Genomic DNA, 15,504 nt, shown 5'->3' on the forward strand with positions numbered 1-15,504 from the left:
TGTGTGTGTGTGTGTGTGTGTGTGTGTGTGTGTGTGTGTGTGTGTGTTTGGATGGGGGTGGGGATGGCAGCACTACGAGTTTTAAATCTCTGTGAGGATGCCAAACATCTGCTCCCTTTATGTTTGTCAGGATGTGATTAGAGTGATAAATCAAAGTGAAACAAGAGCATAATAATACTTTAAGGATACTCCTAAGAATTTTTATTTTGATGTTTTAATATAAAAAAATCATCTTCCTGAAATTTTTGGAGGTAATTGGTAATAGAGATTTCTGATGGGTATAAAAGTAAATTAATGTGAACTAAAAGGCTAAATTTAGCGGCCTCTTTTTTCCATATTTACCACTTTGCACCGAAGCAACTTTCAAAAGGTGACATTTTTTTTCATTGTGTGCTTCAGGTTTGAAAAGGCTGCATATATTCATTTCTGGATTTACACTGTTCTGTGAAAATGGCCTCTAGATTCTTATTAAATTTATTATTTATAATTAAGGCTGAGATGTTGCTGGTTTTAACAAGCTAACGTCATGATTTTAATTTTGACCAGGTAGGTTGGTTGGGATGGTTAATAGTAGAGATGGGAGGTACAAAGTTTTACTCTTAACTGATAGTGATGAGATTGGAAATCAGATCTGTGGATTCTGTGAAAGTGTTAATCAAGATTTGATTAAGGAGTGACTTTTGATGTTTGAATAGTGAAGGTTAGTTGTAACGCTGTGTTGAGCTTTTTGCATTGTAACATCTGGATTTGTGAATCTTCTCTAAATCCTGACCCCCAGGATATTTGTTACCTGTGATCACTGGTTACTAGACATGTATGTTATCTGTATGGAGGTTGTGAGTTACAAAAAAAAAAAAAAAAAAAAAACTAGGTTACTTAAAATATTCCTCTTTTTCTGCATGATCTTTGATAGTTCTGAAATACTACACCTTTTTCCTCTTTTCTTTTCACCTCTCAACCTTTCCTGAATAAATTGGTACTACTAGCTTTAGAATGGAAGTGGAAAATAGCTCTGGAACACAGAGAAATGTTTGATAAGTAAATTTCTATTTCCCATATATTCTTTTTTTTTTTTTTTTTGCGGTACGCAGGCCTCTCACCGCTGTGGCCTCTCCCGCCGCGGAGCAACAGGCTCCGGACGCGTGGGCCCAGCAGCCATGGTCCCCGGGCGCAGCCGCTGTGCCGCATGTGGGATCTTCCCAGACCGGGGCACGAACCCGCGTCCCCTGCATAGGCCGGTGGACTCCCAACCACTGCGCCACCAGGGAAGCCCTCTATTTCCCATATATTCTTAAAAAAATTTTAAGACATGCTATTTAGTTCTTTGGGGTGTCTCACTGTGTGAATATTTTCTAAATTGCCTAATTCAAGGACTGGAATTGCAGTATGGCACTCCTCTGTCTTGGTATTCCTGGTTTTATACTAAATGAATCACCCATTAATTGGGACTCGAACTGAGTTTCAGTGTTAGGTATCTAATAATAAGTGAATGGATTAAACCAATGAAGAGGTAGCAGATCCAGGAATCTCTAACACTGTTTCATGAAAGGTGAACCTAAGATACCCAGAGTGGTTTATTATCTAAGGGCATGTGACTGGTAAGTTGTAGAATTGGTGCTGGCTGGGATGCAGGGCTTCCAATTTCTTGTCTAGTTCTCTTTCTGTTATGCTCTGCTGGTGTGAAGAAGGATTGATGTCTAAGTGGAAGTTGTAATTCAGAAACTCAGATTCTCTTCTTGGCCTGCCTTTTATTTTTTGACTACTTATACAATTATTTACATATTTGTTGGTTTCTTTGAATCTGTCTTGTTATAGTTATGGTTCACACATGTCTGTGTAATAAGTTTCTCTATTTGAAATTTGGAGGTGATTTTTATAAATTAACGAGAGAGCACTAGTTATGAATGATTTTAGTGATAAGGTATTAAAGGCATCAGGAGCATTTGTTGCTTTGAGAATTGACACTAGTTGATTGCACAGTATAGGGGAAAGTGGTTTCTCGAGTCCAACTTTAAATGAAATGACTCTTTTTTTTTTACATCTTTATTGGAGTATAATTGCTTTACAATGGTGTGTTAGTTTCTGCTTTATAACAAAGTGAATCAGTTATACATATACATATGTTGCCATATCTCTTCCCTCTTGAGTCTCCCTCCCTCCCACCCTCCCTATCCCACCCCTCCAGGCGGTCACAAAGCACAGAGCTGACCTCCCTGTGCTATGCGGCTGCTTCCCACTAGCTATCTACCTTACGTTTGGTAGTGTATATATGTCCATGCCTCTCTCTCGCTTTGTCACAGCTTACCCTTCCCCCTCCCCATATCCTCAAGTCCATTCTCTAGTAGGTCTGTGTCTTTATTCCTGTCTTACCCCTAGGGTTCTTCATGACATTTTGTTTTTCTTAAATTCCATATATATGTGTTAGCATACGGTATTTGTTTTTCTCTTTCTGACTGACTTTGTATGACAGACTCTAGGTCTATCCACCTCATTACAAATAGCTCAATTTCGTTTCTTTTTATGGCTGAGTAATATTCCATTGTATATATGTGCCACATCTTTATCCATTCATCCGATGATGGGCACTTAGGTTGTTTCCATCTCCGGGCTCTTGTAAATAGAGCTGCAATGAACATTTTGGTACATGACTCTTTTTGAATTATGGTTTTCTCAGGGTATATGCCCAGTAGTGGGATTGCTGGGTCATATGGTAGTTCTATTTGTAGTTTTTTAAGGAACCTCCATACTGTTCTCCATAGTGGCTGTACCAATTCACATTCCCACCAGCCGTGCAAGAGTGTTGCCTTTTCTCCACACCCTCTTCAGCATTTATTGTTTCTAGATTTTTTGGTGATGGCCATTCTGACTGGTGTGAGAAGATATCTCATTGTAGTTTTGATTTGCATGAAATGAGTATGATTGTCAGCATAGTCTTCAAGTACAGAGATGAACACATTTTGGCTTAAATCTATTAAAGACTATATTTATATATCTATCCCACCTTGCCTTTTATCATAAACTATTTACTTTCTGTGTATTTAGTGTAATGAATCTATACATTTGTTTCTATTTTAGAATATAAATTTAGGTAAGAATCATCTTGCTCAGTACATCATAGTCTTATGTTTGTACATATGAACGTATTTGAAGATAAGTTTGGGAGACTTTTAGACGTGGGCACTGGCCTAGCTAGATTTGTGAATTATTTACACTTGAGTAAGTTTGGTGAGAAAAAGCTTGGTATAATTTCACTAAATAATTTCAACTTTTTCTGAAAAAAATTTCCTATAAACATTTCTGTGTGTATACTCTCATCCAAACCCATTAAAGTTTAGCAAATAGTCAAGAGTTAACACCGTAAAGAACCTCCTTTTCCTTGAATAAATAGGCAAATGATATAGCTAGACAGTGGTTGGGTGGAGAATAGAAGGTAGTAGTTCCAAGTTTCAATTTTCTGGTTTGTTAAACTGTGGCAAGTATTATAAAAGTTAATTGGTGGGCTATAGCACAATTATTTGTATAGTTATAATTTTTCTTTGGGAAAAATAAGACTAACACTGCCTTCCTTTTATCTGTCAGAAAGATATGTTGGGATATAATTAGATTAAATTTATTTGCATAATATAAACACAAATTTATGCAAAGTTGAGTTTATGAAAGTTTGTAGAAGAGTACCTTTATTCCGGTGAATGATTTTTGAGTTGCAGCCCAGAATGTTTTTGTGATTTTTGCTTTTCTTTGTCCTCTGCTTTTAGCTTTTTCCTGACCTTGTGCATCATTATCGGTTTTCATTACATGTGTGTGGTATGAGAGCTATGTCAGTTGTAATGATGTGGTAAAAATAAACCAAGGAAAAAAGCAAGACTGGTTCATTGTAAAGGTAGTAATTATAATAGTAAACAGGGAAAGTCGACATAAAAAGTTACCCCAAATTATGGCATAAATATGCAGAAATATTTGTGTTGATCTCTGCAAGCCATGTGTAAATCTGGATAGCTATTCTAATTTTTCTGCAAATAGGTACCCATAGCCAATTCGGTATACTCAGAAGTTTCACTCCCTCCTGTGTTCCTTCCATTTTTATTCCCCACGCCACCTCTTACAGGTAACTGACTTCAGTGTTTTCTTCTTTATATTCACTGTGTTTATTTTTTTGATGATAGGCAAATATATCATTAAATTTTTTTCTATTTCTTATGACATACATATATATATATAAAAACTTTTCCCTTTCTCACATGTATATGTATCATATGAAAGGCAAAATTTTTTATTTAAAAATTTTTAAAAATGTATATGTCTGCTTATTATTTTTCACAGTTGCAAAGTGCTCTTTTGTGTGTGTGAAGTTTATCCAGTTGATCTCCTGTGTTTGGACATTTAGATAGATTCCAGTATTTTGCAGTTACAGATAATCCTTCAACGAATAACCTTGTGCATATGTGTTTTTACATTGTTTGAAGTACACCTTCAGGATAAATTCCTAGAAGTGAGATTGCTGGGTCAAAGGGAAAATACACATGTAGTTTTGTTAGACAGTGTGGTTTTGTTAGATAATGTCAAATTCATTTCCAGAGGATTGTATCATTTTGCGTTCCCATCAGCAGTGGATGAGAGTTCCTGTTTTTTTTGTTCACAGCCTTGCCAACAGAGTATATATGGTATCAAAGATAAACAAAACTGGACACTAATTAAAGTGGTATGGACAGATTTCAATCAGTAATATACTGTTGTAATGGGGAAAAGAATCCATTGTGAACTGAACTCAGCTTCCATTTGTACAGGCGTCACTGGGCATTGTAAAGGGAGAAAGAGGGACTAGGAAGGGGAATGAGCAGGGGCTCAGAAGAAGCAAGGAAGTGAAAAATTACAAAAAACAAGGGGGCTTGGTTCATGTGAAACCCATCTGGGTTAGGCTCCCACCTTCTCCCTCAGAGACTGGGAGACAGGGGCCCTATCTTCAGGTTTTAGCTGGAACAAACAATATATTCTTTTGGCAGCCTTGACTTTTCTCAGGCAAGCACTTTAAGGGGTGCTAGGGTCATCCTAGGGTTGTGGCCGTAAGCTGCTAGAAACTACATTAGTGTCTTGTTCAATTCTTTGTAGGTCAAGATTGAGGACTATTGAAGGAGAGGGCTCAGGGAGCCGGCTAGAGTTTGGTCAAGGGGAAAATCTTTGTTAATGGTCAGCTTTAAAATTTGCACTGATCTGATGAGTGAGAATTTGTTTCTTACTGTAGTTTTAATTTACATTTGCCCTATTATGAGTGAAGTTGGATATGTTTTCAAATATTTAAGGGCCATCTTTATATCTCTGTTAAGTGTGTTTATATCTTCTTCCCATTTTTCTATAGGATTTTTGGTCTTTTCCCCCCAAGTCTTTAAGTGTTCATTATAAATGTGAGATTTTTTTTTATTGTGACATGTATTATGAATACTTTTTTCAAGTTTATCATTTGATTTGTTTACTGTTGTTTTTTTGTTATACAAAATTTATAAAAATTTTTATGTAGTAAAATTTATCAAATTTTACTTTTATTACCACTGAATTTTGAGTCATAATTACAAAGCCTTTACCTATATCAAGGTGAGAGAAGAATTAACTCATGTTTTCTTTGGGTGCTAGTATAGTTTTATTTTTTAGGTTCAGCTGTCTTATCCATTTGGAGTTTGTTCCTGTGGGTGGTGTGAGGAGTAGATCTAATTTAGTCTTTTCCAACTGACCATCCAGTTGTCCCAACACTATTAATGAAAAAGACTGTCTTCACTTAAGTGATATGAGATGCTATCTTTATCATATACCATATTTTTATATGAGGCTAGATCTATTTCTGGATTGTTTTTATTGGTATCTCAGTAAATTCATAAATTAACCTAGGGAGAACTGACATCTCTGATGTTGAGACATCCTAACCAAGAGTGAGGGATGTCTTTCTATTTGTTCAAGTCTACCTTTATGTCTTTCAGTTTTTTTTTTTTTTGCGTTACGCGGGCCTTTCACCGCTGCGGCCCCTCCCGTTGTGGAGCACAGGCTCCGGACACGCAGGCTCAGCAGCCATGGCTCACGGGCCCAGCCGCTCCGCGGCATGTGGGATCTTCCCGGACTGGGCACGAACCCACGTCCCCTGCATTGGCAGGCGGACTCTCAACCACTGTGCCACCATGGAAGCCCATGTCTTTCAGTTTTCTTCATAGAATTTTGGATCATTTTTTGTTAAGTTTATTCCTAAAATTTTTATCTTTTTTATTATAAGTGATTTCTCATTCATTGTATCTTCTAAATAGTTATTATTTGTGTATATGAATTCTGTTATTATTATGTGAATTTTATAACCTACTTGCTGAATTTTTTTTTTTTTGCGGTACGCAGGCCTCTCACTGTTGTGGCCTCTCCCGTTGCGGAGCACACGCTCCGGACGCGCAGGCTCAGCGGCCATGGCTCACGGGCCTAGCTGCTCCACAGCATGTGGAATCCTCCCGGACCGGGGCACGAACAGTGTCCCCTGCATCGGCAGGCGGACTCTCAACCACTGCGCCACCAGGGAAGCCCTTTGCTGAATTCTTTTACTGTTTGAGTTTTATCATTCATTCTCTAGGAATTATATTCTAGGTATATTATGTCATTTACAGATAGAAGTAGTTTTATTTCTTCTTTTCCTGTTCTTTTGCGTCTTATCATTTTCTCTAGTCTAATTGCATTGGCTAGTACCTCAAGAACATTGTTAAAAAGTCGTGGAGGGCTTCCCTGGTGGCACAGTGGTTGAGGGTCCGCCTGCCAATGAAGGGGATGCGGGTTCGTGCCCCGGTCCGGGAAGATCCCACATGCAGCGGAGCGGCTGGGCCTGTGAGCCATGGCCGCTGGGCCTGTGCGTCCGGAGCCTGTGGTCCACAACGAGAGAGGCCACAGCGGTGAGGGGCCTGCGTACCACAAAAAAAAAAAAAAAAAGTAGTGGAGATAGTGGACATTCTTGTCTTCCTCCTGACCACAGTGGATATGCACTAAAGCTTCCTCATCTTAGGGAAATGTTTATCTGTTTTTATTTTCTCATGAGTTATTATTAGGAATGACTGTTGAATTTTGTCAAACCCTGAAAAAGGGTTTTCAGCATGTTTGGGGACAATCATTTTGTTTTTCTTCTTAGACCTATTAATGTGACAGATTGTTAATAGATCCTATAAGATTGAACCGTTGTACTGTTCTTGGCATAAGCCCCACTTGGGCAGCCTGACTCCAGTGGTTAACAGCGCCTTTATTTTACTACTTCTTAGTTGAGTTTCAGAGATTTGACATGCCTATACAAAAGTATACTTGCTGAGTCATACAAATTAGTATTTTTATTAATTGCTTGATGAATGAATGTTTTAGTAAATGGGGAATTTAGAGGAGGGGGAAATCATTATGGAGAGAAAAAATACTTTTTGAAAGAGAGAGGACGACTACCAACTGGGATTTCCTGAGCATCAATAACACCATAGCTATACTTTCTATATAGCTTATTTCTACTAGCTATTTATTTTGGAGGGCTTGGATCATAGTCTTTTTAGCCTTTCACTGTTTTATCAGCATGATCAGTTGTGGTTGATTGATTACAAATTGAAGAAACGCTACGAAATCTCAAATGATGGAGCAGATGCTCCACTGTGACAGACAGAAAGCCTGCAAAATAGAATCGAGGCATTATTCTACCTGCAGAAAAAAAGGACAGAATGAGAAACTGATAGTTTTTACAAAGGATAGAGGGAGAAAAATCCATGCATTTCCTTTAGGGAGAAGATTTTGGACCACATATTGTTTCATAGCCATGTTATATAAAACATTTTAAAATGCTGTTGTCAAATATGAAATATCTATATCCATGTGATTTACAGAATTTGCAGATTGTCAAAGTTACTTAATTTACATAAATAAAATGATTGACTTGTAAATTATGACCACCTTTTTGCAAGTTGTAACTTGGGTCCAAGGGTGAGTGTAAAGCTGCATTTCATGCTAAGAACATGGCTTTGAAAAAAATATATTTGGGGAAGTTTGCACTCCTGGTTATGAGAGCACTTGCCATTCAGTAGTATGTGGATTCATAGTATATGGACTGATACTCCTAATGAATACTAAAAAGCCATGTTGAAATAGGAATTACTTAAACAAAATTTTCTTGCCATTGAACTTTATTTTTAGATATATCACTGGAAGAAATTTTCTTATCTAATTCTTGAGTGCATTTGATTGACACCATAACATTTTATTTAGATTAACTTTGTGTTAAACATGATAATTTGAAAGTTGGCTCTTGTCATTTTCTTCAGCATGTTACACCAGACAGCTATATTCCATGCCTTGCTGACCTGTGCAAAGCACTGTGGGAAGTTATGCTCAGCTATTACAGAACTATGGAATGGCATGAAAAGCATGACAGTGAAGATACTACTTCTGCTTCTGGTAGGAAATTATTTTGATTTGATTTTAAAAACTAAACTATAAATATGCCGTATTTCTGGAGTAAGGAGAAAGAAAAGGGACAGCTATACTTTTAGAATTTCGGGGACCATGATGACCATAGGTTAAATGTTCACCAGAGAAAGTGATTCAGCTGCTATAAAAACTCCATTACCTTTGGGGATTAACTGGGCCGAAGGACTTCTTATGTGATAGGTATTACAAGTTTCCAGGAATATGTGGTGATGACCTTAGGACTAAGTTATTAAGAAAGAGCTTTAAAAAAAAAATGAGTTGCAAACTAGGTAGGACATTGGTCTGTCCATATTTACTATAAAATTAATGCTAATGTTCAATATTAAGTCTTTTTGCTAATTTTCAAGTTGTACTAATAAAACTAGATTCTAAGAATTAATAATTATACTGATACTTTTCTTCCTGAAAATAGATAGCAGGACATAAAAATTTCATAAAAAATGATGTTTTTAAATACCATCTTTGCAAGCAAAATACAACTTTAAATGTTTATGGTATAGTCATAAAGAGAAAATCTTTGAGAAGTTATATTAACTAGGCATGTTTAAATTACTTCATGTAATTATATATCTTAAGTGATTATCCTTGAACAATAGCTAAGATTAAGTATTCAAAATACTTTTTAAAGTAATAAATGCGTCTACCAGTATTTAGTATGGGCAAAATAAATTATACTGTACCTGTTTTCTTGTATTACATACAGTTTAATATAGCTAGTCAATCAAGTTATTCTAGTAACTTCTAATTTCTGAAGTGTTTGGTTTCTGTGATTGTGTGGGTGGAGGAATGCGCAAATCTTAGTTTGATTAAACATAGGATTTTGGTAGTATAGAAGACATACGTTTAATATTTATCTTAACTCATAAGAAGCTCATAAATATAGATAGCAAAAAATAAGAAAGATAAATTCTGTGGAAGGATTTTCATTCTTTTAGAAATATTGTTGAGGGAGGAAGAGGTTTAAAGGAAGAGAGAGAAAGGAGAAAGTAGAAAACGGGGGGCATTGAGCCAGGATTCTAGGCCAGACTAGGCCAGTTGGGTATTTTTACCCAACTCCTCTACTACCTCTGAGGGTATGGGCTTTGCAGTCAGAGATACCTCGCTTCAAAGTTTGACTGCCATTTACCAAAGGCGAGAATGTGAATAGGTCACTTTATCATCTCCAGGCCTCAGTTTGCTCCTTAAAATGATACGTTAAGAAAACAAAACAAACAAAAAGCTTCATAATATAGTAACACATCTACCTGTAGGATTGCTATAAAGTTTAGAGAAAATGTGAAAGTGCTTACACTGGTTGTTGTTAATATCATCAAAGGAAATGGATCAAGAGATGACTATAATAATAATGAAATGTCTATAGGCCCTTTTTTTTTTTTAAATTTCATTTTACTTAGGGAATTCCTGGGCTTAAGGGATTTTTTTCCCCACAAAGTTTATCTTGTTTTGGCAACCTTTCTTTTTGTCTAGATATGGTACCAGTTTAGATATCTCAGCACCTCTTTTCCTTTTACTAGTACATTATTTAAGGAGAAACCAAAGGAAAAGTTTGGAACAAAATTAATACATACTTTAGATATAAGAGTATAGAAGACAATATATACTTATCATGGTGAAGCTCGCTTTTTGTTTCAGGCTAATAGTTTACAGGTATTATGTATTGTATGCATTTTCATTGGGGTATAGATTCAAACTTAAAACTCTATTTGAGGGCTTCCCTGGTGGTACAGTGGTTAAGAACCTGCCTGCCAATGCAGGGGACACGGGTTTGAGTCCTGGTCCAGGAAGATCCCACATGCCGCCCGTACGCAGCAACCAAGGCCCAACGCAGCCAAAAATAATAAAATAAATAAATTAAAAAAAACCTCTCTTTGAAACTTCTATACTTAGTCCTCTTTGCTAAAATTCCTTCACCCTAATCTGTATAATTTAAGAATGTTGAGGGCTCTGATCAGTCTAATAGTCAGGTGACAATATCTAGTACTGTAAAAAGTTATTTGTTCACCAGAAATTCTTCCTTTCTTATCCACATTAAGGACTAAAATTGTAGGAATCAGTAATTCAAAAGTTATTCTTCACAGAACTTCATACAGCTGAAAGGGCCTCTAGAGTTCATCTGTTGTTGTTCTCTAGTGATACTACTGGTGTCCTAACACTTCACCATTCTAAATAAACTAAAGCTGTAGCTCAGGTGCACTGCTCTGAGCTGCTGGGTTCCTAATAGCCAGACCATACAGATGATATGGCTTAAGCTGTAGGAGTAGTCACAAGTACATTAGGCATGTATCTGGGGCCTGGCCTATGAAAGGGCCTTTTGCTGCTTACCAGTGGATACCCTGCTAGCCTAAGATGAGATCATATCCTCAGTTGTTCTGCACAGTTTACTTGCACAAAGGCATAATTTTTAAAATATAATGTGTATGTGTATTTTCAGTTGCTTTTAGGGGGAGAATTATTTTGAGGCAGCTCATTGATCTTACCTGTTGAACTGGACATTGTTAGATTATTTACCTGGAATGGATAAAAGTATTCTGGATCATGAAAAATATAAAATGCATGCATCATTGCCTCACTGCATGAGCAGTTTTGCACTCTGCACTCTTGTTAACATGCATATTAATTGAAAATTGGGTTAGTTGGTCCTGTAATGCCCTGGCAGTAGGCAGTATATGGGTCATTAAGAATCTGGTTTCTGGGATCACACTACCCAAGTTGGAATCCCAGCTATAATCATGTATAAGCTGAGTGGTCTTAGGTGTAAAGTACTTAACATTTCAGAGTCTGAATTTGTCTATCTTATCAAATGAGTTTAATCCTAATTTCTACTTTTTGACATTGTTTTGGTTGTATAAATATTGAGAATATTGTCTATATTTTACACATGCTTACAATATATGAGAATCCAAATTTTTTTTTTGAAAACAAAAATGTGAAGCAAATTTTAAAATGTATACCATCTTTTATTTTCAGAAGGGAGTAATATGATGGGTACTGAAGAAACAAATTTTGATCGTGGCTACATAAAAAAGAAATTAGAACATGGACTTACACGAATATGGCAGGTTTGGTTTTTTTCAACTATTTTTTTACAAAAGCAATAGAAACCTTCATGTCAAAGTTGTTTTAGAAATTCAGTATTTAAGTTTTCTGTATTTGTTTTCCCTGCAGATCTAATCATGTGTTAGTTTTTCTTTGGAATAAGTCTACCATTTGAGTTCTGTAATTTAGTTGTCAATTATATTTGACTATAAGTGGCAGTAGAAAAAGTTTTAATTTGAAAATATCCATTGGAAATATTCCTTGATTACATTTTGCTTTTAGTGACCTAACAGATTTGTGCTTTCCTAAAGAAGTTGTTTTCTTATTGAGATACTGTTTATTTTGTGTGTTTTTTTTCCTTTTCTATTAATTTTAGGAAAAGGATAACTATATAATAGATGACATAGTTGGGTTGGAGTCTAGAACAGAATGAAGAATTCTAAGTCAGTGATTTTTGTGCCTTGAGTGAATCTTATGTATTTATTGACTGAATGTGTATTCCTTGGCTTTTCTTTTGCAGTTTAGTAGCTTAGTTGTTATCAGATAACTAAATTTGTTAATTTGTTAAAAATTTTCACTTCCTAGATAAGTGTAATTTCTTTGATGATAACTTTGTTCTTTTCAGACTGCTTCAAAATTTAGAAGACAATAGACACTTTGACCATATTATGGTCTTTTAAAATGTATTTTTTATTTTTCTAATGAAGCTGATGTTTAGTTTGAAAATCTTTTATAGGATTTCTTTTGAAAAAAATGTTTAGGAAAATATATACTGAAAACATAAATTTCCTCAAGAATCACTTAGCAGTTATAATTTAGTGCTCTTCTAACTTTTGATAACTTTCTATTGCAGATATGCTATTAGAATTTGTACTTTAATATTTAAATATGTGATAGTGGTAAGAGCTTTGCCTTTTGTGTTTTCTGATATGACCATATGAAACAAATTTTTAGTTTCCCATTAATTATGGGTTGGGGCTGACTTTTTTCTGAATGTTATATATAACAGAAAGGAAAATCTCATTCTCTAGTGTCAGATATGAGTTGTTTCTGATTTAGTCTTCTAACAGGCTCTAATTATACTTTGTTGAAATTGTAGAATCTATGATAGAATTTCTGGTAATTCAAAGTACTTTGGATTATTGGCCTGGTATTTTATATAGCTAGTTTCTATTCAATCTGGCAACCTGATATCATTCTTGTTACAGGAATATCTGTTAAATGTAAGATTTAGTAAAGCTATCATCATTTAAGTGTTTGGCCAGTTTAATGAAAGTCATCATGCTTTTGAATATAGATAATTATGTTGTAGGTTTCAAGTTTTAGAATATCTTCATCTCCACCCACTTCAAGTCCCTTTTGCACCTCCAACCCCAATTCTCATCCAGTTCTACACAGGACTTTGTGTACGTTAGGAACTCATTAGTATTTGTTAAATTGAAATTACAAAGCTCAATGCAATTGAAAAAGGCAAAAGCTCTGAAAAATAAATGTTTTTTGAGAACACATCTGGCAGACAAAACCTGGCAGGAATTGAATTCATTTGATAGCACAGTCTGACCAGAATTGTCATTTGGCTTTTTTTTTTTTTTTAATCCCATTAAGGTGAACGTTCATATGTTGAAGGGATATAAATGTGTTTTATTTTGGGATACTGCCCTAGACCCCACTGGGGATGTTATATAATATATACTATACATACCATAATATATTTCTAATATCTGAAATGCTAAATTCCAAAGCACAAGTGAGCATGTGAGTTTATTGACATCATAAATTTATTATAGAGATGATGATTGAGAAGCATAAGAAGATAGTTAATATTTCTGACATAAAACTAAACTCAGAATCATAATCACCTTGATAATTATTATAAAAACTTTTCAGTTTTGAGAATATTGTTGCAAATTTTCCATGCATTTTGACTCAGTCAGAACCTTTAAGGGAAAAAGGTTGTATCAGTCATAATATGTGTATCGCACTGTTTGTGAGTTTAAGAACACCGTGGTGAAAGCATGGTCCTTGACCTCATGGAGCTTACATATCCAACCATATGAAAGTCTTGGTCTTTCAAGATTATCTTTTTAGTCTTTAAATATTTGCTACGTGAGAAGTGACAGTTTTAAAATGCTTATTATTTCTTTGTTTTACTATAGAAAATTAGGGTTGGAGTATTTCTACTTTTTGTGAATTTGAGATTTTCTTTACAGCCTAATAAACCACCCACTTTTAAAGTTCTTCCTGGGGCATTTGAAAAATAACCATGTATTTCTTCTTTGTATTGGGAATTAGGTTCTCTATGTAAATTAAAGCAGTTTATTATTTATATGTATTATTCTCATCTATATTCTTATTTGTTGTGGTTTTCTTGGTCTGTGCTGTTCTGCGGGAGGAGTTTTAATCTTCCGGAATGATTGTAGTTTTTGTCAGGTTTTTCTTTTATTTCTAACAGCTTTTGTTTTTATACTCAGATGCCATGTTGATTGATGATGCAATGCTAATAACCACTTTACTTACCCTCATTGTACATAATTCTCTTTTATTAATTTAAAAAAATAGCTCTTTTCTCCTTAGGCATTTTGCAGTGAATTCTAGTTTGCTTTATTATTACCATTGCTGTATTTATTTTGTTCATATTTTCCTGATAAATCCTTGACTTTATTTTAAATGTTTTTCTGTCATATTTTAGTTGTAAAAATAAAGATAATATATAAAGTTCTTAGTATAATGCTTGACAAAAGTAAATAATCAGAAAACAGTAGTTTTTACTGCTGTTTATTAAGCTTTTATGTGTATATTAGCACTGTTTCTGATTTATTTTTCCTATTCCATTGACTTTTCTCTATATTGCTAGCATTTTGGGGGTAGTTTTTAATATATTTAATATAGGTGGTACAAGTCCTCCATCATCCCTGATAACTTCATCCTTTCAAAGTGCTGTTTTTAAAAGAGAGGTTATTGTCTATTTATTATTTCTAGTGAATTTTAGAATAATAGTTGAGAAGAAAAGTTTTTGTGTGTGTGTGATTTTGGTTAGAATTTCACTGTATCCCTACATTAACTTGGATAAATTGACATATTTACAGTATTTAGTCAGGTATTCAGTCCCTTGACTCTCAATTTATGGAAATTTCTTTTGTATCCCATTAGAATTGTTAGTTTTTTGTTATAGGTCTGATAGCTCTTATTAAAGTTATTCCTAAGTATATTGTATTTTCAATATCTGTTTTAAAAGAAATCTCTCCATTTTTAGGTGCTTCAGCCAGGTATACGTGAAAACTATTAATTTTTATATACTGAACTTAAATACTTCACACAATATCTTATTAATTCTCATTATTTTTGAATTGATTATTTTGGGGTTTCTAGCTTACTGAACCATGCCCAAATAATGATGATTTTTATCAGTATATCTAGTATGAGGACATAATTCTTATCTTGCATGTGTGTGTGTATTAGTAGTGATGATTGTGTTCCGTACTATTTTTTTTTAATTAATTAATTTATTTTTAGTTGCATTGAGTCTTTGTTGCTGCACGGGCTTTCTCTAGTTGTGGTGAACGGGGGCTACTCTTCATTGTGGTGTGTGTGCTTCTCACTGCGGTGGCTTCTCTTGTAGCGGAGCACGGGCTCTAGGCGTGCGGGCTTCAGTAGTTGTGACACACAGGCTCAGTAGTTGTGGCACGTGGGCTCAGTAGTTGTGGCTCACGGGCTCTAGAGTGCAGGCTCAGTAGTTGTGGTGCATGGGCTTAGTTGCTCCGTGGAATGTAGGATCTTCCTGGACCAGGGCTCGAACCCGTGTCCCCTGCATTGGCAGGCGGATTCTTAACCACTGCACCACCAGGGAAGCCCCAAGTCTGTACTATTTTTATATCTGATGTTCATGGAATTGTCTCTATGATATCACCCTAAATATGTTGACTATTAGCCTAACTAGATATTTTTTTTATCAAGTTAAGAATCTATTCCTGTCTCATTTTAATGTGTAACTATACAAAA

General features: G+C 35.2%; 1 protein-coding gene across 4 annotated transcripts in view; it reads left to right on the forward strand.

The window, feature by feature from the left end:
* Positions 1-15,504, forward strand: part of VPS50 (VPS50 subunit of EARP/GARPII complex) — a 135,864-nt gene that overhangs the window by 54,265 nt on the left and 66,095 nt on the right. For 3 of the 4 annotated variants that reach the window (XR_003431988.1, XR_003431989.1, XM_027102470.1), the window contains exons 13-14: positions 8,304-8,436; positions 11,437-11,528. Coding sequence is in view for 1 of the 4 variants with exons in the window: in XM_027102470.1 (XP_026958271.1) it covers positions 8,304-8,436; positions 11,437-11,528 (225 nt within the window). In the remaining 3 variants the exon portion in view is untranslated. The remainder of the gene's footprint in view (positions 1-8,303; positions 8,437-11,436; positions 11,529-15,504) is intronic. The other variant, XR_003431990.1, reaches the window with a different exon arrangement.

Source organism: Aethalodelphis obliquidens, unplaced genomic scaffold (assembly GCF_003676395.1).
Source record: "Aethalodelphis obliquidens isolate GAN/ISIS:26980383/991018 unplaced genomic scaffold, ASM367639v1 scaffold5, whole genome shotgun sequence".
NCBI lineage: Eukaryota > Metazoa > Chordata > Mammalia > Artiodactyla > Delphinidae > Aethalodelphis > Aethalodelphis obliquidens.